This window comes from Anolis sagrei, chromosome 6 (genome assembly GCF_037176765.1).
Source record: "Anolis sagrei isolate rAnoSag1 chromosome 6, rAnoSag1.mat, whole genome shotgun sequence".
NCBI lineage: Eukaryota > Metazoa > Chordata > Lepidosauria > Squamata > Dactyloidae > Anolis > Anolis sagrei.
In genome coordinates, this window is record NC_090026.1 from 26,071,066 (window position 1) to 26,098,628 (window position 27,563).

Here is a 27,563-nt window from a genome sequence, read left to right on the forward strand (position 1 = left end):
ATTTACAAAGTCTTGTTGAGATATCCTATTTGCCATAACCACCACATTGAAATCTGTCTGAATTGTGTTTGAAACAAAGTAGTAGTCAGGGAAGCTCTGGATTGTGATTGACCTTGATCAAAACTCTGGACACAGCACTCTGTATGATCTGAAGTTTCTGATTATTTTTTCAAACATTCAGCAGTCGAAATAGGATGTAACTACATCACTGTGGCACTATGGTTAAATCAGGTATTTTCCAGCACAGGTATCGATAACTCATTAAGCAACATGTTCCACACTGAGTTGGATTTCCAAATACTAAAAACCTGCTTTAGAGAATTTCCCTCTCCCTGGGTTTTGAGTGGCATGGATGGTTGGTTACACTAGGGAAGGATTCTGGTAATACCAATATTTTTTATTATTTATTTATTTAAAACATTTATATTCCGCCCTTCTCACCTCGCAAGGGACTCAGGGCAGAGCACAACATATATACAGCAATGTGAATGTTTAGTAAAAGACAACAATTTTTTTAAGATGCCTCCGCAGTGCAGCTTTGACTTCTTTGTTCCTCAGACTATAGATGAATGGGTTCAACATTGGGATTACAATGGTATAGAAAACAGAGATTACTTTGCCTTGATTGGGAGAAGAGATGGCCCCAGGTTGCCCATACATAAAGAAAGCTGTCCCAAAAAACAAACTTACAGCCATGATATGAGATGTACAAGTGGAAAAGGCTTTGTGTCTGCCCTCAGCAGATGGTATGCTCAAGATAGTTGCCACAATATAGCCATAGGAGATTAGGACAATTGTGAATGTTATAACTATGATAAACCCACACATTGCTAATAAGACAATTTCATTTATAAAGGTGTCTGAGCATGAGGCCTTCATGACAGCTGGGACATCACAAAAGAACTGGTTGATTTTCCCTGGATCACAATAGGACAAGCTGAATGTGAGACCTGTTTGGGTACAGCAGTTGAGGAAGCCAAAGAAGTATGAAACTGCCACCAAGCATATACATTTCTTTTTGGACATGATGCTATTGTAAAGCAATGGGTTGCAGATGGCAACAAACCGGTCATATGCCATTGCAGCTAGGAAGAAACATTCAGTGGTTCCAAAAAGAGAGAAGAAGAACATCTGTGTGGCACACCTATTGTAAGAAATGGCCTTATCCCCAGTTGCAAAGGTTAGCATAGCTTTGGGTGTGATGACAGAGGAATAACAAATATCCAGAAGGGATAAGTTTTTCAGGAAGAAGTACATAGGATTGTGAAGTTGGACATCAACAGTGATTATAACAATCATTCCAATATTGCCCATTAAAGTGGTTGCATAAAACAGCATAAAAAGAAGAGACAATCCTAGCTGTAGCTCCAGGTCTCCTTCAAATCCCTCCAAGATGAATTGTGAAACCAGGGTGTTGTTTTTCATATTGCTTTTAGACTAAAAAGAATGTGATGATATGATGGACATTTAAGATAAGAACATCTATTTTATTATAGTTATGCTGTATGTGCAATAATCCTACATCCTTGGATTTGAGGTCGACAGCATCCCTTCTTGAGTATCTCACTTGTTTGTTTTTTTTCTTGAAAACCTACAAATTCTTTGTGTTAGTTATCCAATGTGACTTGATTCCGGTCCTAAAGGATAGTAATAGAGGGGATAATAATTATAATCAAAGCACCATTAAGATTAACTGACTAATATTTTAACACTTTTGTGGTTATCACTTCAAGTCTTCATATGCAATATAAGGTGATAGTAAAGCCTCAGATTTATATAAGCATACAGTTGTGAGAGTCAAATAGAATGTAATAGGATGCAGAAAGATGCAAATCCTGAATGCTACCAAAAAACTTCAAAGGTCTGCATGAGATTATACAAGTCTCTCAGAACTTTGTAGTTATCAGCACTTGAAAGCAATAAATGTCAGATTCTTTAGGGTTCATCTTTGTGCATATCTCTGCTAAGAGATTGGAATTTGTAGTATAACTCAGTTCAACTTGTTTTAAAAATGAATATTTATCTGAATCAGCTCAAGAACACTTTTATCAAGTTTATAATATATAGAGAGTGGAAATATACTGTCTATTCTTCAAAGACAGCACAGTCTCAAAATGCATCCTGCATTGTTTGAAACCAGAGCTTTCCAAACTATGTGCCATGACACTTTAGTGTGTTAGGGCTTTTTTATGAAATAAGCAATGCATTATATATATTTAAGAATATAAATAAAAACGTGTCATGTGATATGTTGTATCCCCAGACATGTAATTGTTACAATGTGATGGTTTGCTAGTAAAACTGAATTACTGTGTCATGAAATGATGCATGTCTATAAAGGGCACCACCAAAATGAAATGTTTGAAAAATTCTGTTTTAAAATACATACAACTTATTCTTTACATAGCAGTTCTTTAGAAGTTTGAAACATGACAGAGGTGTAGTACTGATGGGAAAGGTTAAGTGTCACTATGATTTTGACAAGGTAATATTAAAATATTAAAATATTAAAGTTTCCTTCTATTTGGGATGGCTTGAGAATTTTGAGGTTTAAATAGAATGTGTGAAAAAAGTGCCTGGGTATGAATAGTTATTTAGCTTTCAAGTTGAATATTAATAAAATATTCACTGTAGTTTAGTGGTTTGAGATCGGACGATGACTCTGGAGACAATGGTTCAATTTGCCACTTGTCATGGAAACTCACTGGATGACAGAGACTCAGATCCAGAAAACTCATGTTAGGGTTCATCTAAGAACTATCATAAAATGAAAATGACTTGAAGTCACACAGGAACAACAATGCAACAAGTGTTGTTAGGACTTGAACTATTTGATACTCAGGGCAAAAAAAGAATGAAGCTTTTAAAAAATGGCAATCCAGGTGAAATCATTACTGACGGATTTTTCTTCCCTTGCTTCATGAGTTCTCTGCTATAGTTTCAGTATTACTGAATGAGTACATAATGATTAAATCTGAACAAGTCTTGAATTACTATATTACAGTGTTAATTCATATTGTCATTTGTTTCTTTGGAAGCAGTTTGGATGTATTATGGCTATATTATGCCAAGATAATTTTAGCTCTTCTCCAAATATTGCAGTTTGCACCAAGAGATTCAATATGATGGAATATTATGGATGTATCTTATTTCAAAAACATAGCAGCTAACCTTGCATGCAGCAGATAGACAGCATATCTCAACATACATTTCAGCATATATTTCAAACCTCCCCTTCTCTGCTTATTAACCAGAAAGGATGTCAACATTTTCTAGATGATGACATAAATAAATTAATTTATTCAATTGTCTGCAATCTATTCAAATCATGTCTATAACAACATTGCTACTATTTATTTGTGGTGGTGTACATATTCAAGAAACATCACTCACCTTGATTTTAATAGCTGAAGGATGGGATATACACTTTGGGTTTCCATCCTTCAGATAACTGTCATCTTGTCAAAGCATTAGATATTTTCTACTCGTAGTTGAAATAATCACAAATTTTTGGATGTTGTTCCTCCTCCCTGAAATGGATGAAGCTACCCAAAACTAAAAAGCAGATCTGTCATTATAAAAACTATAGCTGAATGCCATCATTGTATGTTTTGCAGCGGTTTTATGTCTCTTAAATTAATTGGTGTTCACTTCAGACCTAATCTCTAGAGTACAAATAATAATATGTAAACTGTTCTACAAAAAAAGATTCAACATTTCCCAACAGAAAAAAACACGTGCCATCTATGTAACACTGAATCACGACAAAGTTTTCATTTCTAAATTCCATTTGCTTATCTTTTGCACATTTTATGGATTTAGAAAGCACTGTTAATTTATACAAGATAGGGGATTGGATAAAGGTGGGAATGAAGAAGGAAATGATCATGGAAGAGTTCAAAGAAATAAAATTGACATGGTTCCATTGTATACAATTAGAACAATGGCTCAAAAATTGGGGGAAAAAATAATAAAAATGGAAGCAACCAATTTGAACAAATAATACAGAATGGAAGGGTTGTAGAAGAGCATGAAAATTTGAGAGGAAGAACTAGTAAAATATATAAGATAATAATTGAAATAAAGGAAACACAAAAAACAACACCCTTAAAGAGGTTTGGGAAGAAGATTTAGAGATAAAAATAAACGACACAGAGTGGCAACAATTATGGAGACAAAGACATTTAAAAAATTTAGCAATACGGGTTAAAGAAAACTATTATAAGCTAATATGGAAGTGGTATCTGACACCAGTAAGAATAGCATATATAAATATAAATAATTCAAAAAATTTCTGGAGAGGGTGCCAAGAACCAGGAACATATATACATATGTGGTGGCAATGTAAATATGTAAATAATTTTTGGGAGAAAGTATTTAGAGAAATAGAAGATATAATGAATATGAAAATTGAGAAAAGTCCTAGCATAGTTTTATTATCACTATATAACAATAAACAATTGAAAAAGGAGGATAAAGAAGCGATAACAAACTTATTAACAAATAGCAAGACTGCTCATAGCAAGGAATTGGAAAAAAGAAATTAATATACAAATAGAGGAGTGGTATAATGAAGCATGGAAACTGGCAATAAATGATAAGCTCACATGTATATTACAAGTTTAAAAAGGTATATAGAAACAAAGTGATTTTGATGTTGTATGGGGAAAATTTGTTGTAAATGGTTTAAAAAATAAAGAAGGAAGGTTACCGCCACAAGAAGAAATGAGATTTTGGACAGATGATATGTAAAAGTTGTGGCTTGAAATGGGGGAGGGGAACACAGTGGTGGGAAAAAGGGGGTTAAAAAAAAAGAAAGAAAGCACCGTTAATTGACATCTATCTAACTCACATTAATATGACTTCATAGGCTTCAAGTCTTTTATTCTGATGTACCAGAGTAAAAAAAGACAACTTCTTTTATTTATTATTATTTATTATTGCACTTGTATACCGGTAATATCTCAGCCTAAATCGGCGACTCATTGCGGTTTACAACATTTAAAAACAACAATATTCAATTTAAAAAGCATAAAAACACATATACAATGCAAAATTATTGGGCCACCAATAACAATCCAAATGCATCTCATAACAGGAATCGCAATCCAAATTCATCGTCTGTGATTACCAATCCTTTAATCGTCAAAATTCGTTTCGTCGGATTATCCGAATGCTTGTTCAAACATCCATGTCTTCAGTCTTTTCCGAAACGCCATCAGCGAGGGGGCTGATCTTACCTCTATATGGAGGGTGTTCCAAAGCCGAGGGGCCACCACAGAAAAGGCCCTGTCTCTCGTTCCCGCCAGCCGCACCTGTGAAGCCAGCGGGATAGAGAGCAGGGCCTCCCCAGAAGATCTTAGGGCCCTGGTGGGCTGATAGGCTGAGATACGTTCGGATAGATAAGTTGGGCCAGAACCGTTTAGGGCTTTAAAGGCCAACGTCAGCACTTTGAATTGAGCCCGGTAGCAGATCGGCAGCCAGTGGAGCTGGTACAACAGCGGAGTTGTATGCTCCCTGTGCCCCGCTCCTGTTAGTATCATGGCTGCCGCCCGTTGGACTAATTGGAGCTTCCGGACTGTCTTCAAAGGCAACCCCACATAGAGAGCGTTGCAGTAGTCAAGGCGGGATGTAACCAGAGCGTGGACTACCGTGGCCAAGTCAGACTTCCCAAGGTACGGTCTCAGTTGGCGCACAAGTTTTAACTGTGCGAATGCTCCCCTGGTCACCGCCGAAACCTGGGGTTCCAGGCTCAGCGATGAGTCCAGGATCACACCCAAACTGCGAACCTGCGTCTTCAGGGGGAGTGCGACCCCGTCCAACACAGGCTGTAACCCTATACCCTGTTCGGCCTTGCGACTAACCAGGAGTACCTCTATCTTGTCTGGATTCAATTTCAATTTGTTCGCCCCCATCCAGACCGTCACAGCGGCCAAGCACCGGTTCAGGACCTCGACAGCCTCCTTAGTAGCAGGTGGGAAGGAGTGACAGAGTTGGACATCATCTGCGTACAGATGGCATCGCACTCCGAAACTCCGGATGATCTCGCCCAGCGGCTTCATGTAGATGTTAAACAGCATGGGGGACAGTATTGAACCCTGAGGAACCCCACAAGACAAAGGTTGTGGGGTTGAGCAGGAGTCTCCCAATAACACCATCTGAGACCCTTTTCTAGCCTGTTTGCCTTTTACATCTGTTTGTCCCCATTACGTTTTCATGGGAGTATTTTAGTAAATTCTGAGGATAGTCTTAGAGCCCCCAGTGGGTTAAATTGCTAGCTGCTGAACTTGCTGATCGAAAGATCACCAGTTCAAAACTGGGGAGTGGTGTGAGCTCCCAGTGTTAGCTCCAGCTTCTGCCAACCTAGCAGTTCAAAAACATGCAAACATGAGTGGATTAATAGGTACTGCTCTGGCAGAAAGGTAACAGCACTCCATGCAGTCATGCCAGCCACATGACCTTGGAGGTGTCAATGGACAACACCGGCTCTTCGGCTTAAAAATGGAGATGAGCACCAACCCCCAGAGTCGGGTACGACTGGACTCAATGTCAGGCGAAAACCTTTACCTTTACCTAAGGATGGTCTTTCAATAGTTTAACAAGTAGTGTAAAATTATGGCTTCAGGATATTAGATACTGAATCAAGCTTTGTTATCCATGTACATTGTAGTTTTGCACATAGATTATAATTGATTTTTCTACCATTCAAAGGTACAGTCCTATACATATTTACTTGAAAGTAACTAAATTTAACTAAATATTATTCATTTCACAGCAGTTTGAACACTTGCTATGTTTAAGATTGGTTATGATAGTATAATTTATGGTCAAAAATGCCTCCTAAAACTTAGTCTTTTGGGGAAAAATGCTTCATATCTATCTATCTATCTATCTATCTATCTATCTATATATATATATATATATATTGAGCAAAATACAAGTTGTTCTGATCAGTTTCTAAGTAAAAAGAATTGATGGTACAGGGGAGGAAAGAGGGAAGCAGTGCTTGAACTGATTTCTACAGAAACAGCAATTTTAGTAAGGGAACATCTATGAGCTGCAAGATTCAAGGGCTTTGTGTAATACATAGCTTCACTGTTGTAAACATGTGTTTTACACAGAGAAATATTATGAGGGTTGATAAAACAGCGACAAGAACAACTCTTACACAGCAATGTAATTCTCAAACGGAATGTAAATAAAAACCAATCCCACACCATTTTCCACTGCAAGGTCTAGCAGAGGAATAGAGCATGCTTAATCTACTTTATAAAAATGTATGAAGTAAATGTTTCATAACATCTCATGATGAGAAGTTCTGCAACATGGCGGAGAGGAAGAAAAGAACTTCAGAGGAGAAAATAAAATATGAAAAAACTCAAATAAACTGCAGCCATGGGGTTCATCTACACCTGTCAGTTATTGTGGGACCAGTGGCAAAGTGCTGCCGAGTCTACTTGGTCCAGCTGAAACAGATTCCCCTTACTGGACCTAGACCTTACTGCCCATATCAGTGTCACCACTGTGAGATGGCTGCAGAACTCCAGGACTGATTCTGGTTATCACCATCAACTGAGGTAACTGTGCAATCAGGGAGAAGGATAAGGATGCACAGAACTCAATCATGCTTTCCCCATCAGGCTGCTCCAGAGTTTTGTTCCTGACTTTCTGTATCATGGGGCTAAAACATCTTAAACCAAGAGTACCCCACAATTAAGACTGGACATCTCTGGATTCCACATAGACATGCAGAAGTGACTTCTCAGTGTGAGCTATATAGTCAGTGTGAGCATTCTTTAAGCCAGCCATGTTTGGAAGATCACAAGTTGTCCAACACTGCATTGTAAGAGAGGACTGAATGAAGTAATCATCCATTACACTGATTATCTTGTTCCTCTTCATTTGTTTTGGTTATAAAAGCAATGAAAAATACTTTTTACATCATACTACACAGTATATTCAAACCGAATGTATTAATAAATGTCTCTTTCATAGCAAAGTCTTGCTACCCATTGTTCTCCAAATAGCCTTCTTGACCTCCTCATTTCTGAGGCAGTAGATACAGGGATTTAACATGGGTGTTAGTACAGCATAGATAACAGAAATCAGCTTGTTAGAGTTATAGGAGGAGATAGCCTTAGGCCTCACATACATGAAGATCATGGCCGTGTAGTAAAGTATAACTACTGAAAGGTGTGAGGCACAAGTGGAAAAAGCCTTGTTGCGCCCAGTAGCTGAAGAAATGCGTAGGATGGTAGCAATGATAAAGATATAGGACAAAATAGTCACAGACAGGGGAAGGACCAATATGATAATAGCTAATACAAAATCTACTATCTCAGCTAGTGACATGTCTGTACAGGCTAGATTAAGAACAGGTGAAATGTCACAAAAGAAGTGATTGATGATATTGGAACCACAGAAAGTTATTTGTGAAATGAAGGACACCTTGAAAATGGAGATAGTGAATCCACTTATCCATGATCCACCTGCCAATTGGATGCAGAACCTAGTGCTCATGATGGCTATGTATCGCAAAGGGAAGCATATGGCTATATAGCGATCATAGGCCATGACAGCTAGGAGAGCAGACTCCGTGCACGCTAAAGAAATGAAAAAGTAGAGCTGTGTCATGCATCCAGAAAAAGATATGTTCTTGTTCTGAGTAAGGAAGTCTGAGAGCATCTTTGGAATGGTGACACTGATGTACCAGATTTCCAGGAAGGACATGTTACACAGGAAATAATACATAGGCTTATGAAGGTGTTTGTTCAACCAGACTGTTATTATGATGATTATGTTTTCTGCCAGCACCAAAACATAGTTTATTAAGAAAACAAAGAAGAGCAGAAGCTGGAAATGCATTGAGGTTGAGAAGCCCACAAGGATAAACTCAGTGAGAACAGTCTTGTTCTCTTTTCCCATTCCTGGTCCTGGCTTATGCAGTTTCTTCTCTGTCAGAGAAAATAAATAGACATATGTTGAATAAAGTTACATACATTTATCACAACAGCTTCTTATAAAACAAAAGTAAAAAAGGTTTATTTCATAACTCAAGGATTAATTATGTTAGGCAGTATCTCACATTCAAAACCATAAAGCATTAGATAATACATGTTGTTGCTGTAGGAAGACAGTACATTCCTAGGAAGACAACTTCTGTTCTGGCTTCTAGCCAGCTAGACAAGTTCACATCAGAGATACTACATCCCATCCCATCCCATCCTCTTGTTTTCTGTATGTCTTCCTTTTCTTCAGCTTATGTTCTACCATTCACTGTTTCATGGGAAAATTGTAAATAGTAAGCAGTTAAAATTTTGGCATATTATTTGCAACTACTATGGAGGCAACACACTTGCTTACAGTGATCTAGATTCTAACACAAAATATGAGTTTAAATTATTGAGGTGTACTAGTGTAATGTACTGTAGTGTAGGGTTAAGTAGAATATTTTTCTGCATAAATTCCTCATATTCTCCTTTTTTTATTACACTGTCCCCTGGAAGTGAAAAAAAAAAACCTATTATGTTATGTCTACCCATGGAAAGGCTTAACTAAATGGTTGGACACAGATACTGAAAAGTGCATCAAGTTCTTATTAATTTCATTAAGTCTACTGTAAATTTAACTTGAATCAATACATGTGATTAAAACCATACTCAGGCATGTGTAAATTGACTGGAAAAACACGTTTTCCTTCTTCTGCCCATTACAATCTCTCCAACCTTCTGTATATGCTAGAAAGATGGGTAAAGCTGTATACGAGGATGTCTCACATTTCAGTCTGTATATGAGGATGTCCCACATTCCAGGCACATACTTTTCCCCCCACAAGTAAATTCTTTCCACTGATGGAAGGCGAACTATGGGTTCAATCTATAGTTGCATCATCATACTTATTCGCAATAAAAAGCTCTATTAAAGATAGCTAACAGTTTTTAATGCAAAGGATAACTTTTTTAAATTTTATATTATTAAATATAATATTATTAAATGTTATACTTGCAGTTTTAATATTTCCAAATGACAAATGAGTAAAACACAAACGCATTTTCAGTTACCTAATTTCCGAGACAAACCTTCAAACTATGAAGCGGAAGAGCTATAGAATATTATGCAGAAAATACCTGAATGGCAGAAGCACTGAAAACTTCATGGCAAAAAAAGCTGTCAACAGACAACAAAACAATATAACCATAGGCTGTGTAAAACAATTAATCCTTTTATAAATATAATATTGTGATGTCTTTTAAATAACATGTTTTCTGAATGCTGCACATACATTTCTTCCTGTGACTTAGTAAGCAACCCTTCTTAACTTACATCCTTAATTATCTTCAATTCCCATAGGCTAACCTCCTAAGATTTGATTAACCTTTTAAAGGCTTATACAAATAAGACAACTATATTTTTTAAAAAAACTAAGAATGTCAACCTCTGGAACATGTCATTAGAACTTGTGTTTGAATATCATTTATGGTATTTTTCTTCATGTCACCACTTCTCTTTTGACTTCACTAATACTGCCAGTTGAAAACTGGAATGTAAGCAGTTTATTATTACTGAAAAGCTCTATGGATTGTGATTCCAGAAATATATATGGTCAACTTTCATTGAATTAGTATTTGAGTAGACAAGCACATATGATATCCAGAACAAAAAACCTACTGTGTGTAATGGTAATGATCAGAGTGCCTGTCAGTCCACTGCAACTTTTCCAAGGATCTTTATTGTCTTGGTTTTTTTTCTTTTCTACTTAAAATTATCACTTATCGTTCTGTAACCACTAATGATACACAGATCTTACTGATCTGTTTCTACGCACCACTAAAGATGTTGTGGAACCATTCTATCTTTGTAGAAATTTGCTAGCTTCTCATCATTTGGAACAACATTGCTGTGTGATGTTTTGAGAATAAGATAATAGAGACATAATGTGATTTATTTATTTATTGCTACTTTCACAGGCCCAGTAAAGACTACCCTGTGGTCAGACACATTTCATGATCTTTATCTTTTCCAATTAAGCTGTCTTCCAGTCTCTTTTCTCTCCTGTAGATCTCCTGTAAATTTGTAAACCAAGGTTAACTATGAGCTCCAGTGTGCTAGAATAGGTACTTGGGAGTTTCTGTATTGATCAGTGTTTCTTAGTGGTTCACAGCACAGGCATTTAATACAAGTTAGGAAGTGGATGTAAAAGAAACAGTTCATCTGCTCAGTGACTATGCAAACAGAAACTGGTCTGAGGCTAGGACAGTAGCCACTGTATCTGCTGATTGAGGATTGGAACCAAACCGAAAAAAAATTTTTTCCTTCTCTGGTCTGTTGGGATGCACTGATGTGTATTGCCATGATCATTCAGGATCAGCTCTAGACCAGTGTAGAGCACAGGAAATGGAGGCAATGTAACAAAGTGAGTGTTCTCGTGGAAATTATGTGGTTTCTTTTTAGGGGGGAAGGGTGGTGGTAGTGGTGGTGTTTGTTTAAATTCTGGCCAGCAATGACTGGGTGTTTCCAAACTGCATCAGCATTAAACCTGTCCTGACAAACACTCTGCATGTAGATCCAGGCTTTGGTTAATGCGGGGTAAATCCACATTGATGCCCTTGTCCCAGGTTAACCTGAACCAGCCCTGAGTGATGTTTAGCCTCTATGGCAAAATCTGTGACAGGTTCAATGGACTGGGCTATTCTACTAAGATTTCTGCAATAAAAATCAATCTCTTTACCCATAACCACATTTTATTTTGGCTCAACCTGCAATGAAAGTTTTGATGAGTATATGATAACTAAGAAAACAAGTCATTTGGTTAGTTTGACTTTCCATTTTTAATTCATGAAATTATTATTATTATTATTAATATTATTTTGAAAAAGAAGGCAAAAGCAAAGAGGCAAAAGGCGGAGGAAGGGGAGGTGAGAATAATCTCCCACTAGTTTTAAAAATATGCTTCTTGTTTTCATGGGAAGCTTTTTCTCTTCAGTTAAATTAAATGAGACTGGAAGAACACATCACAGATTCAGTGATAGATTGCCGATTACAAACTCTGGGATTCCGGGTGTTTGGCACCTTAGATGCCAGCAGCTTCAGACACTTTGATCAATGATTGGATATTCCGGGAGCTGAAGTCCAAAACACCTAGAAGACCAGAGTTGAGAAATCACCATTGGTAGATGTGCCCTGTGGATACCTACTTAGACATAAGTCCTACTCAGTTCATTTTGTCTTTCTTCTATGCAAGTTTGTTTAGACCTGCATGTCTAGATCTTTCTTTCCTGAATGGAAAATAAAATACTCTGCATCAGGGTTTAATATGACAATGATTGCATTTACACTGTAGAAGTAATGCAGTTTTGACATCACTTTAATTGCCATGGCTCAATTCTATAGAATCGTGAGAGCTGTATTTTTACAAGGTTTTCATCCTTCTCTGCCAAAGAGCACTGATGCCTCACCAAACTACAGCTCCCAAGATTCCATAGTGTTGAGCAGTAGCCATTCAAGTGGTATCAAACTACATTAATTCTATTGTGTCGATATACCCAATGTCTTCCTCAATGCATTTTTTACTTCTTTATTTCTGAGGCAGTATATCATGGGATTCAGAAGGGGCACTACTATAGTGTACAGAACGGACACAAGTTTATTGGAGTTGTAGGCATACATAGCTTTGGGTTGTGCATAAGTGAAGAGAGTGGTGGAATAGAACAGTACCACCACTGTGAGATGAGAGCTACAAGTGGAGAAGGCTTTCTTCCTTCCTTGAACTGAAGGAATTTTCAAGACTGTTGAGATGATGAAGATATATGACATAATGACAATGCAGAGTGGAACCATGATTACTATAAGAGCCAGAATAAAATCTACCAGCTCAGCCATGGATGAATCAGTGCAGGAGATATTCAAAAGGGGTGAAATGTCACAGAAGTAGTGGTTGATTTTTTCAATGCGGCAGTATTTTAGCCTGCCAATGAAGCCGAGCTTGATTGCAGAAGTAATTAAGCCACATGTCCAACATCCTGCTGACAACTGAGCACAGAAATTATGGCTCATGATAGCTGGGTAACGCAATGGGTAACATATGGCCAAATATCGGTCGTAGGCCATGACAGCCAGAAGAATGTATTCACTACACACAAAAGTGACAAAGAAATATAGCTGAGTCAGGCAGCCTTGGAAAGTGATCCGTTTGTCTTGCACAAGAATATCTGTTAGCATCTTTGGGACAATTACTGTTACATACCAGACTTCAAGGAAGGAGAGGTTACACAAGAAGAAGTACATTGGTTTATGAAGGTTATTGTTAATCCAAACAACTACAATGATTATGAGATTTTCCATCAAGGTCAGCAAGTAAACAAGGCCAAACAGGACAAAAAGGAGAACCTGAAGTTCTGCAGATGTGGAAAATCCCAGGAGGATGAAATAGCTGACATTTGTCTGGTTGGTTTCTTCCATTCTTTGAATACAAGGTACAATCTAAAACTTCCAAGGGCAAGATAAAAGAAATATAATTCAGCATACATTTGCTCTTGATAATTTCTGTTTTATATTTATTTTACATTTCCCATTGTTAATGTTCAGGAATATTTAAAGACATTGAACTACACACACATTTTTATTTGCCTATCTTTTATTTTCTTAATTTCCATTAAAAAAAGAAAAGTAGTAATAATTAGCTTACTGTAATGTCATAATTTGTTTCTTTATATCCCATATTTGCTCCAAATTGCAAACAGTTACATTCACAGAAATTTAAAATTAACTAGTAGCAAAATAATGCTGTGAGATCCAGCATGGTATAATAGTTTGAGGTATACACTATGAGTCTGGAGTGTAAATCCTCTTCAAAACCCATTGAGAGACACAGTCTCAGAACCCTTCTACACAGCTGAATAAAATCCCAGATTATCTGCTTTGAACTGGAATATATAGCAGTGTGTACTCAGATAATCCAGTTCAAAGTAGACTATGTGGGATTCTTCACCTTGATATTCTGGGTTATATGGCTTTTTATATGGTAGTTCAAAAGGTTTTAATGTACACATGTCTGCAAAGAGCAGAGCAAGATCCCCCTAGAACACTTCAAAATATTTTTCTATCTCACACCATCTACAACACTAATCAAAACTGGAAGAGTGTAACCTCACACTATGTGAATACAACTTATCAGTGATCACATTGTTTTATTTTTTTATCAGTTTCATATTGAAACGGTACATATGTAGTTTATCTCATTTTTTGCAATGGTTTATTTCCTGCCATTTAGTTTATTCCCAGCACACAACTGTTGTGCTGGTATTAACTGATCAACTGCAGAAAAAATGGGCTTAATAATTTAAAACTGCAATATCAGTACTGATATAACAAAGTCATATGCAAACAAAAATGACTAACATCCTTAAATTCAATTACACTATCCAATAGATGAAACTTTTATTTCTCTTCCACGAATGGATTAATAAGACCCATCTTTCAACAAATTGATAATTGGTAGGTTAATTAATGGGTTTTTTAATCTATTGATTTGTTGGGCTACTTTTCATCTGTCAGAACTGGCAGCTACATATGGTAGCCAATCAGAAAAAGAAGTAATTTTCTATAAATTAGGACTTTCTATACTCATTGTCAAGATATATAATAGTACAGATTCTGAGTGCATTTATTTATATCTGTCAAATTAGCCATTGTAATATCATTAATCATTTAAAATAATTATTTACTTTTAAAAAATCACTTTCCACAAAATATGGAGATAGCATTTGGGGCTTAAAAGCACTTTATGCTACATAATCCTCTCTGTATTGAAATATTGTATATTAAATTACCTTCAGGCTATGTAGAAAAGATGTACCGATAAAATGGGTTGCTTGCTGCTGGTCGTAAATAGAAATTTTATAAGATGTAAGTGAAACATATATTAATTTAATTTTTAGACTTGAGTCCCATCTCTAATATTATGTATGCAGGTGAAACTCTTCTGATCTCAAGCATTTTGGATGAGGGATATTTAACCTTTTCTCTTCTGAAGATTAACACTTTCTGTAGTTTATATTTCCTATTGAACAAATAGTTATAATGGAAATAAAATAAGAATTTTACCTTGTTTTTTCCAGATGAAAGTCCCCCCACCCTTGACTTCATCTGCAAGTGGACACATAACATTTGTATGAAATTTTTTTCTCCTACTGCATGCATATCTACTTATCTTCTTACAACTCTACCTTGGGACTAGACATGAAAAATAGTATTTCTCTCCCAAGGGTTGGAGCCTCAGAAGGCATCTTTCTCTGATCATGCCAACTGCATACTTTTTTTTTTTTTTTAAAAAGGAGAGTTTTCTAACTGCATAGTGGTTACAGACATAAAGTAATCAGAAAAATCAGAAGTTAAAACTAGTCCACATATAACAATGACCACAGTGGAAAAGGAACAAAAATGAATACAAATAAGTTCATTGGTCCAAATGCAGCAAAGAGATGGGCAACTGTTAATTTAAAAATTACTGGATTTGTTGTATATTGTTTTTAGTTCTTCACACCTTTAGTTTAAAGAATTAAATTTTATTGAATTAATAAAACATCATATATTTAAAGCAAAACTTCTTAAACTGTGGATTGTATCCTCATTTGGATCTCCTAAAAGAATCTTGGGTTCACAAAGCAATTAGAAAGCCTTGCAAATGCTGATTTTGCTTAATTGCAATGTTATTTAATATTATGTACCTATATCTAAGATTGCATTAAAAATTCGCAGCAAAAAAGGAGTCACAAGTGAGAAACATTTAAGAATTACTATCATAAAGTAGAATAATGGATTTTTGGCACATCCTTTAAAAATGTATGGAGTCGGCCATGTTCATTACTCCTTGCCAGAACTATTGCACAGTGGACTGCATTCCTGCGCTGTCTCTTCACAGCAATCTAAAATGTAAAGGTAAAAGTATAGGTTTCCCCTTGACATTAAGTCTAATTGTGTCTGACTCTGGGGGTTGGTGCTCATCTCCATTTCTAAGCCGAAGAGCAGGTGTTATCCATAGACGCCGCCAAGGTCATGTGGCTAGCATGACAGCATGGAGCACGGTTACCTTCCTGCAGAAGCAGTACCTATTGATCTACACACATTTGCATGTTTTTGAACTGCTAGGTTGGCAGAAGCTGGGACTAGCATCGTGAGCTCACTCCGCTCCCCAGAGTCAAACTGGTGACCTTTTGGTCAGTAAGTTCAGCAGCTCAGTGTGCCACCAGGGGCTCCCAACCTAAAATGTACTTATGACAAATATTTCTGATTTCATAGAAACCACATTTTAAAGCCCTAATGTAAGGCATTGTGGGAAGCTTTAAACTTATTTCAGCTATGACAAGATGGCAATTAGACCTCTAAGCTTCCTTGGAGTCCTATTGCCACTGATTAAGAATCAAATGCAAGGAGAGAAGCGTCTTCTCCCCACTTCTCTCTGCTGCCAGAACAGAGTCCCACAGAACCCATCATGTAATGCAGGGCTACTTCTGGTGGGACTCTGTGGGGCTCCATTGAGGCAGCATTGCAGTGTTGCGTTTACCCAACTTCTCATTGAAGAAGGGAATAGGAGGTGAAGAGGAAGCAGAGATAGATGGGAAAACAATATGGGAAGAAATAACACAAATCTCAATGGGAGAGAACAGAGCCTGGCAGATTTTCCCCACTGTCCACTGCATTACCCCTGCCTGTCTAATAAGATCCTTAGTGGCTTCTAGAGTTCCCAGGAACAATATGAGGTGGTTATCCTTTCTCTCTACTTTTCCAAAAGGTGGACTTTCAGCCATTGAAAAGGGCAACAAGTTACTTCTTATCCTTGCAGCATGCTGAGATTCAAATCTAGTGTTCGGCTTCCATGACCGGGAAATGACCTTTCCAACTAATCTTGCTTTAGAGTACAAAATTCATATTCTTAATACTCTACTGTCACACACTACACAAGATGTTGTCAAATTTAGCAGCAGTAGTGAGAGCTCTGACCTTGCAGAAACAGCTTGGGGAGCTAGACATTGGCAACATGTTGTCAGACCCTGCTGTTAAGCAATTCCATGCTCTTCACAGTAACTCTAGCCCTCCCTATTACCTGTTGATATATTCCCAGTTCATCAGCAATTTTTATATTTGGTCTATATCCAAATAAGGAGAAAGAAGACTAAGGTAGAATTAGACAGGAGTGGAAAGTATGTAATTTCATTTACATGTATGTACTGATTTTGTTTCTTTAATACTGCTGGTGGTGCTGGTGCCGCAGGGGGTTAATGCATTGAGCTGCTGAACTTGCTGACTGAAAGGTCACAGGTTCAAATCGGGGGAGCAGTGTGAACTCCTGCTATTGGCTTCTGCCAACCTAACAGTTCAAAAACATGCAAATGTGAGTAGGTCAATAGGTACCGTTCTGGTGGGAAGCTAATGGCTCTCCATGCAGTCATGCTGGCCACATGACTTTGGAGGTATCTACCTTACAATGCTGGCTCTTCGGCTTAGAAATGGAGCAACAACCCCCAGCGTTGGGCACGACTGGACTTGATGTCAGGAGAAAACCTTTACCTTTACCTATTTGTATATTTATTTATGTATTATTAATTTATTTACAGCTTTTATATTCTGCCCTTCTCACCCCGCAGGGGACTCAGGGCAGATTACAGTGTACACATATATGGCAAACATTCAATGCCAATTTTTAACATACAAACATATACAGACATACACAGAGGCTATTTAACTTTTTCTGGCCTCCAGGGAGCTGTCATTTTAATCGTCCATCTGTGACGCTGATGAAGCACTTCCGCATTCCCCGCATGCTTCCCTGCTGGAATGCTTTGCTGGAATCTTCTTTATGGCCTCATAAATCAGTTAATTTAGCTTGCCCACACTTTAAGGTGGTACCTTATTTTCCTACTTGACAGATGCAACTGTCTTTCGGGTTGCAAAGGTCAACAACAGGCTACACACAATTGGTTGGAAACCCACTCCAACCTGGGCTGGCTTCGAACTCATGACCATTTGGTCAGAGTGATCTTAATGCAGCTGACTCTCAGCCAGCTGTGCCACAATCCCGGTATATTTTAAATTGTTATGCTGATTTTTTAATGTTAAGCTGCTTTGAGTCCCCTTCAGGGGAGATAAAGCAGGGTATAAATGTATATGATGATGATGATGATGATGATGATGATGATGATGATGAGGAGGAGGATAACGTAACTCAAACCTATATAATAGATTTTATCCACTTCACAGGACAAATTGACCTTCCATCTATTTTATATAAAAACTTTAGTTATTCATTCATTTATTAAAATACCATGTTCTGTAAGATACAATCTTATGGTGTAAAATAAAATCCTGTAAAATTATATTTTGAACTACTATTATCAACCTAGAAAGTTTTATTTATGTCTGGTGAATGGAGGGAAGTAGCAGAGAAATAGAAAGTTTTATTCATACACTACTACCAGCCACTGAGCAATACTGTTACTTCTATAGATCTATTTATTTATTTTCCATATGTATACCCCACTCTTCTCACCCTGAAAAGTTCTCAGAGCGGCTTACAGATTGGTCCCTTCAGTACCACAATTGCAGTACAAAATATATAAAATACAATATATTAAACATAAAAAACATACAAATACATAAAAGCTGTTAAAAGCTGTTAAAACCATATAGCTAAAGCCTTGGTTGTCCTTCATACTGCTACATATCAATTCAATAAAAATACTCTTTTATCTATACTACCTCAAAATTAATATATCTTGAATCCAATCTTTTCTGCATTGACAAATTTTAAATGGATACATTGATTTAATATCTGTGTATGATCCAAAAACCCTAAACCTCCTAATTTGTAAAATATTGGAATTTGTTCAACTAATCTTTAAAACAGGGTTATCAGTTCATATAAGAATACTCAAAACACAGGTCCATTGTGCCTGGGCACTAACTGGTGATGGATCTTGCTGTATAGAAACTGCAACTGTTCTAGTCTTTGAGAGAGAGAACAGGAAACAGTATGGCAAGGAACTGGATCAGACTGCCCTTGTGATCTCTTCCAATTTGATTATGCTATGTGCTGGACTTAATCACTTCTTCCAATCCCATTCCTTTTCATACTATGTCCTGTCTTATTTATTTAGACTATAAGTCTGACAGCAAGAAACTGTTTAATGAAATATTTGTAAGACTTTTTGACTGAAGGATAGAGTATAAATAAAGCATCAGAACATCCATATCTGCCCCTACTTTTTAGACAAAGCAAAATAGCATAATCTGGATTATTACCTAATTAATAATAATGAACTCCCAATTCTTTACCAATGACACTATCCCAGTTCATGAGATTGCCTGTTTCCCTTTCCCATCCTGAGGCAATCAATCCTTAGGCTTTATACTTTCAACTTCTTATACAATTGGTTTACTCAGTGTAACTCAGAGTGTTTCCTTTTCTATTAACCACCAATCCATTCATTCATTCAAATGAAATTGTTTTATTTTATGCTTTGTTTTATTTTAATATTTGTGACCATTCACATATTACTAAAATTGATTTCATACCCTTAGCAATAGACATAGGATCAACTGGAGAGGAATTCTACTCAGTATTTTAAATTTATTTTGGTTTCCTTTTCTTTAATGAAAAGAAGGGTGAAGCAAACTTTTTAAGACCAACTTGGATTTCCTTGTTCCTCAGACTGTAAATGAGAGGGTTCAGCAATGCTGGCAGGATAGTATAAAAGAGTGACAGAAATTTATTTGTATCCAGAGAATGGCTTGACTTCGGTGTCAGATACACACTCATTCCAGAGCCATAGAATACCACCACCACCATGAGATGTGAAGAACATGTTGAGAAGGCCTTGCGCTTTCCTTCAACAGATGGCATCTTCAGAATAGTGTTGCCAATGTAGATGTATGACAAAAAGATCAGGACAAATGGAATTAGTGCCAGTATTACGACTTCCACGAGTGCTATCTGTTCATTCAGAGACGTATCTCCACATACTAGACTGAGCAAAGCAGGGATGTCACAGAAGAAATGGTTGATTTCATTTGAGTCACAGAAATGGGAGGTGAACACTAGAACTGTTTGGCTAAGTTGAACTGGAATTCCAGCTAGCCATGAGGCTGCCACCAGCCCAAAGCATACTTGCCTGCTCATAATGACCATGTAATGCAAGGGCTGGCAAATGGCAGCATACCGGTCATATGCCATGACAGCCAAAAGGAAGCATTCTGCTGCTCCTGATATGAGGAACATGATCATTTGAAAAGCACAGCTAATGAATGGTATGGTTTTGTCATCTGACAGAAGGTTTTCAAGCATTATGGGGATTATGACCGAGGTGTAGCAGATCTCCACACAGGACAAGTTCCTGAGGAAGAAATACATGGGGTTGGAAAGTGACCGGTCAACCAGGGTGACAATAATTATAAGGATATTCCCAATGAGAATCAATACATAGATAGTTAAGAAAGCAGAGAAGAACAAGCCCTCAAGACCTGGAAAATCGGAGAATCCCAGTAGTAGAAAACTATCCACTGTGCTCTTATTCATGGTCATACTGTGGAAGAAAAAGCAAAATAAACAGATGATCAGATAGATGTGACTATGGACTTCTTCACAAAGCCCAAAATTTGGCAGTGGCAGCAGCAAGTGTTTCTCAGTTCTGCCATGGAGTCCAATGGCTCCCATCACAAACCAGAAAAGTACTCCTGGGACGGCTCCAGGGTGGAACTGTCGCCAAAACCCTGCCACTCCCAAAAAATTGCCAGTGGTGGTTGACGGATGGCTCCCCATTTTTCCATAAGGACAGATTGTTTGAGCCGGCTTAAGGAGACTTTCCCAAGTGTGATGAGATGGGGAAAGCCGGGATGGTGTAAGGCAAGGGATAACAGGTCCCTATGTCCCCTTCATGAGCACCACCATAATCACCACAATCCACAGCAATCCAGGGCGATTCTAGCGGCCAGAGCAATTCTAGCGCATGTGAGAAAGTCCTTAGTATAACTTCACAGCAATATAATATGGCATACAATTAACACTCTATAAAGAAATTCTACCATGCAGTTGGGATGTCTGGTGTATACTATCAACACAATGGGACACAGTAAGATTATTTCAGTCCCCATAGAACCTAAAGAAAAAGAAGAAGAAGTGATGATAAGATCAGGTTAATGTGGTCAGAGTAAAATCAGATGGATTCAATTCAACATATGTAGATCTAAATTCAGTTTAGATGAAGCCTGAGAATTCAGGTAAATTCTTCTCTAAAATGATAATAATTCCAAAGTAAATAAAACTGTCATTCTGAAATTTTATTGGACCATCCATATGGCTGGTTGTAAGCTAAAAATATTTGCCAACACTAGGAGTGAGAGAATTGCAGGTACATTTGGGAGACGGGAGGCTTCCACAGTTTAGTTTCACAATATGGTGATAATATTTTAATTTTTTATTTAAATATTTTATACATAAACTTTATACATGCATGCACACATGCACACACACACAAATCAAAACATCCTTGCATCTCTGCTGCCTTCCAACCAATTTCAATTCTTGGAATAACCAACTATACACATATGGTATCCCCAAAATCCCACTATCATAAAAGCATAAGAATTTCCCCATTTATGGGGATGAGCTGGTGATTTTCATTAAATGGAATGGAGCATGCTCTATTTCATAACACTTTAGGACTTTTCAAAAATCTACTGAGTTGGGTGGTGCACCTTCTGTCTACAATTGGGACATTTCTGAGGACTTGAAGTACTCTCAAGCATTGTACAGCATAATCTAAGCACACATACTTAGTGAGAAGTCCAACTAAGCATAGCCAAATAGACCCAAAACCGCCTGCAGATATGGTTATTTACCTAAAGAACTCTCAAATGTCATCTAATCACTCTTAAAAAATGAAAATTGGCCAGAATAATGATCACAAATAACACAATTGCAGTTCTAGCATGCCAAAAATATGATATGTGGGCCACCAAAATGATTGGGGGGGGGGGTCTCTCACACATCCACATTTGTACACCCCCATTGCCACCTTGTTTATTGTATATAAAATAAATTCAGATTACTGGAAGAAAAATCTGGAAGAAAATATTATCAGTGAGAAAATGGCCAACAAAAGCATACTGGTTTAGATACAATGGTCTAATGAATGAAGTTAATGTTACCAGTGGATTTTTATTGTTTGCTAATACAACTTCTATCTTCACCTGATTTGGTGTCAATATTTTAAATTTTAAGAACAATATTTAAATATGTCTTCTGGCATTGCTATGAAATATCTCTTCTTATCCTATAGTATTTACCTGTTTGTCATAGTGATAAACATCAGAAGCAGGCATATAAATCTTATCTGAATTGATGACATTAACTGACTTCGCAACGCTGTCATGGGTGTGTTCATTCTGTACCTTCTGACTGATAATATGGATGGTTTTGTAGGCATGTTTGAGAGTTGGCTCCTGATTCAGTAAAGAATATTCTCAAGGGTCGTTCATTTTTCAACCCCTGGAGGTAAGAAGAAATAGTGATCCAAACAAAGAACTGAGAATATTTTTTACTTAGTAGAATATAGATCATTTATTTGTTTTAGAAATCAGTCCCATAGGCATTTGGTTATAGCTTGTTTTAAAATCACAGTTCAGTCAGCCCTCCACATTAGTGAGTTTTCAGATTTGATTATTCATTGATATGTTCTCTGTTAATTTCTAGTTTTCCAGTACAACTTTTTTGCCATAGAATTATACTGGAGGATGATGAGATTCCTCAAGAAAATGCTTCTCTAAGCATTTCACAGTTCTTCTACATAGTCCTGTGGTCAACATCTGGCAGTTATCCTGGAGGATCTAGAGATCCGTAGAGAGATCTCAGGATAAAAAACAATGGGTTTTTTATTCACAGTTTTCACACTTTTGTGGGGGTATTACACACAATCACAGAGATTGTAGATAGTTGACTGTAAAATAATGTTAAAACACTAGCAGGCATTATAAAAATATAAAAACTATACAAAGCCTTAAAAACATTATCCTAAGTGTCTCCATATCAAATCATTGTCCAGTTGCGTCATCAGTGGTTCCATGATATCGTATATCTGGTTTTAAATTGATTTAAAAATCAATTTAAAACCAGAATCTTTCACAACACCTTGGATCACTAAACCTAAAGAAGCCATTCCAGAGCTCTACATTTCACCAACAGGTTGCCAAAGAACACCAAACTCATATATTCCTCCTGCGATGACTGCAGGTTACAGATACCACCCTTAGCAAACTGTCGAAGTCCCCCGAGACACAGTATTTTTTTAAAAAAATCAGATAAAGGGAAGAAAGAGCCTGCTTAACCCTGAAGAGACCAGCAATGCTCACATAGCACTTAGCATGGGTCATAAATCAAAGCTGAAGACAATCATGAGGGCCTGGAGTGGTCTTTATTAGCCATAGTTCTTCCACCTGGAAATTGATGTCCAATGTGATAGACCATGCGGATCCAGAATAGGTTTCTACAGTTATGTACCCAATCCCAAGACACTAGCCTTGGAAGACAATCATACGCGGTCACAGGGAATAGCTGATGATGATGATATCCATCAGTTCATTTGTCTTGGATTATAGATGATTTTTGATGAAATAACATTGACAATGCTAATATGCCTGTTAGCTGGTGTATCTGTTTAGATCTTTAATGAAAAAGAAGACCAGGGGGAAAGGTGGTCATTCATTCTCCTTCCTTTTTCCTTGCTTTTCCAGTATTGATTGCTTTATCTCTTCATACTATAGTGCCCTTGCCTGACATTAACCTTTCCATTCACCAAAGAACATACAACATACTGTATGTGTTAGTTTGTAATACCAGTTCCATTAATCTCACTTTCTTTATTCTTCTTTTTGTCTTGGAAGTTTATCAAGCAATGTAAACAAATCACATATAAAACAGGACATTAGTTCCATGGTCTTATCACATGATAGCTCTTCTTACACATGCTCCCAGTGAGACATATTTGAAAGATGTTTCTTTTACCAAAAAAAGTCATTAACAGGTTATTAATGTTTGTTTTAAAAAAAACCCTTTCCAGGATGTTTTCCACCAGGAAAATAGATGAAAAAGAATTATGTCAAGTGATAAGTAAAAGGCAAAGATGCTATTGTCCTGCTGTAATTTGCGATTTGCTGCCTTGTGTAATAAACTCCTTAGTCACTGACATTTTGGCTTTTAGGATACAACTAAATACTGATTGTTGGATATGAAATCCATTAGTGGTAACTTCTGTCTAATTTACTTTCCATAGATCTTTTTCATTCATATAGGATACAAAGATAAATTGAAATAAAATTATTTTACTATGAGAAGTTTCCAGAACCTATATTTAGACTACCATGGTGAGGTATTTCACTCCCCCAAACCATGGTCTTCATTTAGTTTCTGAAGAAGAGGAAAATAAGTTTTAGAAAAATGAAGAGTTGTAATAAGAACTCGAAGGGAAAATTAACTGATGTAACTTCAAGTCTTGTTCACATAAATATGCCAGTCTCAGACCATGCTATGCCATAAGCAGAGGGGAGGAAACTGAGACACACTTGCTGCACTGAGCAGAGCAAAATTCAGTATCATACAGAAAGAATAAAAGAGTGAACTAAAAAATCCTGCAAGTTCAGCAGCTAAAATGCATCTATTAACGTTCTTAGTATAGCCAGGACTTTATGTCCCCAGAAATATCATCCTTTATATTCTGCTTCCTTTTTCTTTTCTTTTTTTTTTTTGGCACACTCCTCTGGAAACATCATTATTTCTGAATGCACACATTGCATTTGCAGACATTCACATCCACTGCAGGTTGTAAGTATGCAAATTTTATTTCGTTAATTCAAAGTATTTCTTCAATAAAGTCCAGAAAAATTGTTTTTGTTGAAATATATTTATTTCTCCTTCTTTTCCTATGATGTAATGTTTAAAAGTGAAACATGATAAATTGTCAAGGTGGTATTTTCTATGCTTGAAAGAAAAAAATAATTTTATTTTCCTTTATCTTTCATTGCATTTTGCAAAGACATAATCTAAGTGAGTTTGGGAACATTAATTTTAAGAAATTAATTACTTTAAGAAATGTGTTGGATCCTGGCTACAGTGATTTGCTATTATGTCATATTAATGTTAAATTGGTTATGTTCAATAACTATTTTGAGAAATCATCAGCAACATTATCAGCAACACCATCTCCAACTTCAAATGTTTTTATATATATATTTAAGAGATTTTAAAGACATCTTTGTTATTAGGTAGTATGGAAATGTAATTGATTAATCAATATGCAGGTAGAAGTTGTACCATCCAAACAAAATATAATTATCTCAATAACCATGAGTAGAAAGGAACCAGTGGAAGAAAACCAAAATATGTCTGACTGTTCAAGATTTGTATAATCATATACTATTAAATTAATATCTTAGGTAATTTGTTCTATGGATACATTCACAACTTCTTGCAAGATGACCTGCATTGCATTTTAACATTGCCAAGTGAGTTAGACTGAGAGATAGTGACCTGCCTGAAGCATCCCCATGAACTGCATGGAATTTAACCCACAAGCACAAATTTGATCATAGCTTTTCAGACTTAATATTAATTTCTTTTAGTCTCTTTACTGTTGTCTTAAAATACATTATAACAAAAGAGAAAGCATTTTGAGTTTGCTTAAACTTGGAATCAGAGGTGTAAAACACAACCATATATTGTTCCATATATTCTTATCCAGAAGTAACCTGGGATCCTCTCACTTTGTGGAATCATGTTTAGGGAAACAGCTGAGACAGGAGATTTGCAGAGAAAATATTTAGAATGTCTGCCTTTCACCCCTGCATCACACTTCAATGCATTGCATTTATTCATGCATTTCCTGAATTTTGCGTTTTCTTGAGTGCATAAAATGTTGTTTTCTTCTGTGAAGATTTCCCTTCATTCAGCAATATGAAGCATGATTAATCTTTCATTTTTCTGTAGATCTTTTGACGAATATGAAATCGGAAAACCAGTCCAGAGTTCAGGAGTTTCTTCTTCTGGGCTTTCCCACTTTCATGGAATTTCAGATACTACTGTTTATAATATTCCTTATTGTCTATATCCTCACTCTGTTGGAGAACATTGTCATTATTATGCTGATAAGGATTAACAAACAACTTCATAAACCAATGTACTTTTTCCTCAGTCACCTATCTTTCCTGGAAACTTGGTACATTTCTGTGACAGTTCCTAAACTCCTGGTTAATTTTGTCGCAAAGAACAAAAGCATTTCTTATGGAGGATGCATGGCTCAGCTATACTTTTTCATATCTCTAGTCTGCACTGAGTGTGTTCTCTTGGCTGTCATGGCTTATGATCGCTATGTTGCTATCTGCAACCCTCTGCGTTATCCAGTTATTATGACTGCTCGGTTTTGCTTGCACTTAGCTGTTGGATCCTGGCTTACTGGTTTCCTCATTTCAATGTTAAAGGTCCTCTTCATATCCCGCTTGAGCTTTTGTGGACCCAACATCATCAACCATTTCTTCTGTGATATCTCACCTTTGCTCAACCTCTCCTGCACAGACCGCACAGTGGCTGAGGTGGTGGACTTCGTTTTTGCCCTCATTATCCTCATAATTCCACTTTCTATCAACATTGGGTCATATGTGTGCATAATAGGGACCATTTTACATATTCCCACAATGCAAGGGAAAAAGAAAGCTTTTTCCACTTGTGCTTCACACCTCACTGTGGTTACGATCTTCTTCTCTGCTACCCTCTTCATGTACGCTCGACCCAGAAGAATCCACTCTTTTGATCTCAATAAGCTTGTTTCAGTTGTGTACACTATTGTCACACCGATGTTGAATCCCTGCATTTACTGTCTAAGGAATCAAGATGTCAAAGAAGCCCTGAAAAAAGTTTTTTTGTAATTTGTAGAATGTCGACACAGTTATCTGTACTGACCATTAGAGTCATAGGAGATAGACAATGATAACAGAGGGAGGTACTCTGTGCCCTGGCATCATTTAAAATATACCAGTTTTCCCCCCATATTATTCACATAATGGTCAATGTTGTATCAATTCAAATTCTCCTATTTCCTTCCCACTTCCCTGAAGATGAAACAGTTTTCCCTTTTCACTTAAGCCAATGGTGAGAGCATTTTTAAAGCTATTGCTGGAAACATTCAAGAAGACCTTCCTCCTCACTCCTTCACTCCCCACTTCCTGGCTTAGCTGTCGCATTGTCTATGCCCCACCTTTCCCATCAAATAATTCAAATTGTCTCCAATGCTATTCAGATTTCCCAAGAGTAGTCTATTCCAGTGTTTCTTGGGTTAATCAATGACCAACAGTTTCCCTACTAATATGCTTGTGGGTAGCACAAAGTATCCCATTGGGTTTCCTTATTTCTTTATTTCCTGGAGACTTCTAGGGACTCAAAGCCAATAATTCAAGTATAGGTACTTTTTGTAGCACAGTTTTTTTCCACATTAAAGATTTTCTGTTGCTGTTTTTCTATTGTAAAA

General features: G+C 36.9%; 5 protein-coding genes across 5 annotated transcripts; 1 reads left to right on the plus strand and 4 right to left on the minus strand.

The window, feature by feature from the left end:
• Positions 1-492: 492 nt before the first annotated feature.
• LOC132778039 (olfactory receptor 9S13-like) lies at positions 493-1,428 on the minus strand. The gene has a single exon (XM_060780646.2). The coding sequence runs from the start codon at positions 1,423-1,425 to the stop codon at positions 493-495; it is 933 nt and encodes a 310-aa protein (XP_060636629.2). The 5' UTR covers positions 1,426-1,428.
• Positions 1,429-7,989: 6,561 nt separating this feature from the next.
• LOC132779419 (olfactory receptor 6B9-like) lies at positions 7,990-9,026 on the minus strand. Its single transcript, XM_060783114.2, has one exon. It carries the CDS (start codon positions 8,923-8,925, stop codon positions 7,990-7,992), a length of 936 nt encoding a protein of 311 aa, XP_060639097.2. The 5' UTR covers positions 8,926-9,026.
• A 3,499-nt stretch (positions 9,027-12,525) lies between these two features.
• LOC132779584 (olfactory receptor 6Y1-like) lies at positions 12,526-13,458 on the minus strand. The gene has a single exon (XM_060783268.2). The coding sequence runs from the start codon at positions 13,456-13,458 to the stop codon at positions 12,526-12,528; it is 933 nt and encodes a 310-aa protein (XP_060639251.2).
• A 6,166-nt stretch (positions 13,459-19,624) lies between these two features.
• On the minus strand, positions 19,625-20,575 carry LOC132779585 (olfactory receptor 10A2-like). The gene has a single exon (XM_060783269.2). The coding sequence runs from the start codon at positions 20,573-20,575 to the stop codon at positions 19,625-19,627; it is 951 nt and encodes a 316-aa protein (XP_060639252.2).
• A 5,456-nt stretch (positions 20,576-26,031) lies between these two features.
• LOC132778042 (olfactory receptor 6B1-like) lies at positions 26,032-26,964 on the plus strand. The gene has a single exon (XM_060780650.2). The coding sequence runs from the start codon at positions 26,044-26,046 to the stop codon at positions 26,962-26,964; it is 921 nt and encodes a 306-aa protein (XP_060636633.2). The 5' UTR covers positions 26,032-26,043.
• The last annotated feature ends 599 nt before the right edge of the window (positions 26,965-27,563 follow it).

Bases quoted from the DNA above. Each gene is read 5' to 3' on its own strand.
- LOC132778039 (XM_060780646.2), bottom strand. From the start codon at position 1,425: ATGAAAAACAACACCCTGGTTTCACAATTCATCTTGGAGGGATTTGAA.
- LOC132779419 (XM_060783114.2), bottom strand. From the start codon at position 8,925: ATGGGAAAAGAGAACAAGACTGTTCTCACTGAGTTTATCCTTGTGGGC.
- LOC132779584 (XM_060783268.2), bottom strand. From the start codon at position 13,458: ATGGAAGAAACCAACCAGACAAATGTCAGCTATTTCATCCTCCTGGGA.
- LOC132779585 (XM_060783269.2), bottom strand. From the start codon at position 20,575: ATGACCATGAATAAGAGCACAGTGGATAGTTTTCTACTACTGGGATTC.
- LOC132778042 (XM_060780650.2), top strand. From the start codon at position 26,044: ATGAAATCGGAAAACCAGTCCAGAGTTCAGGAGTTTCTTCTTCTGGGC.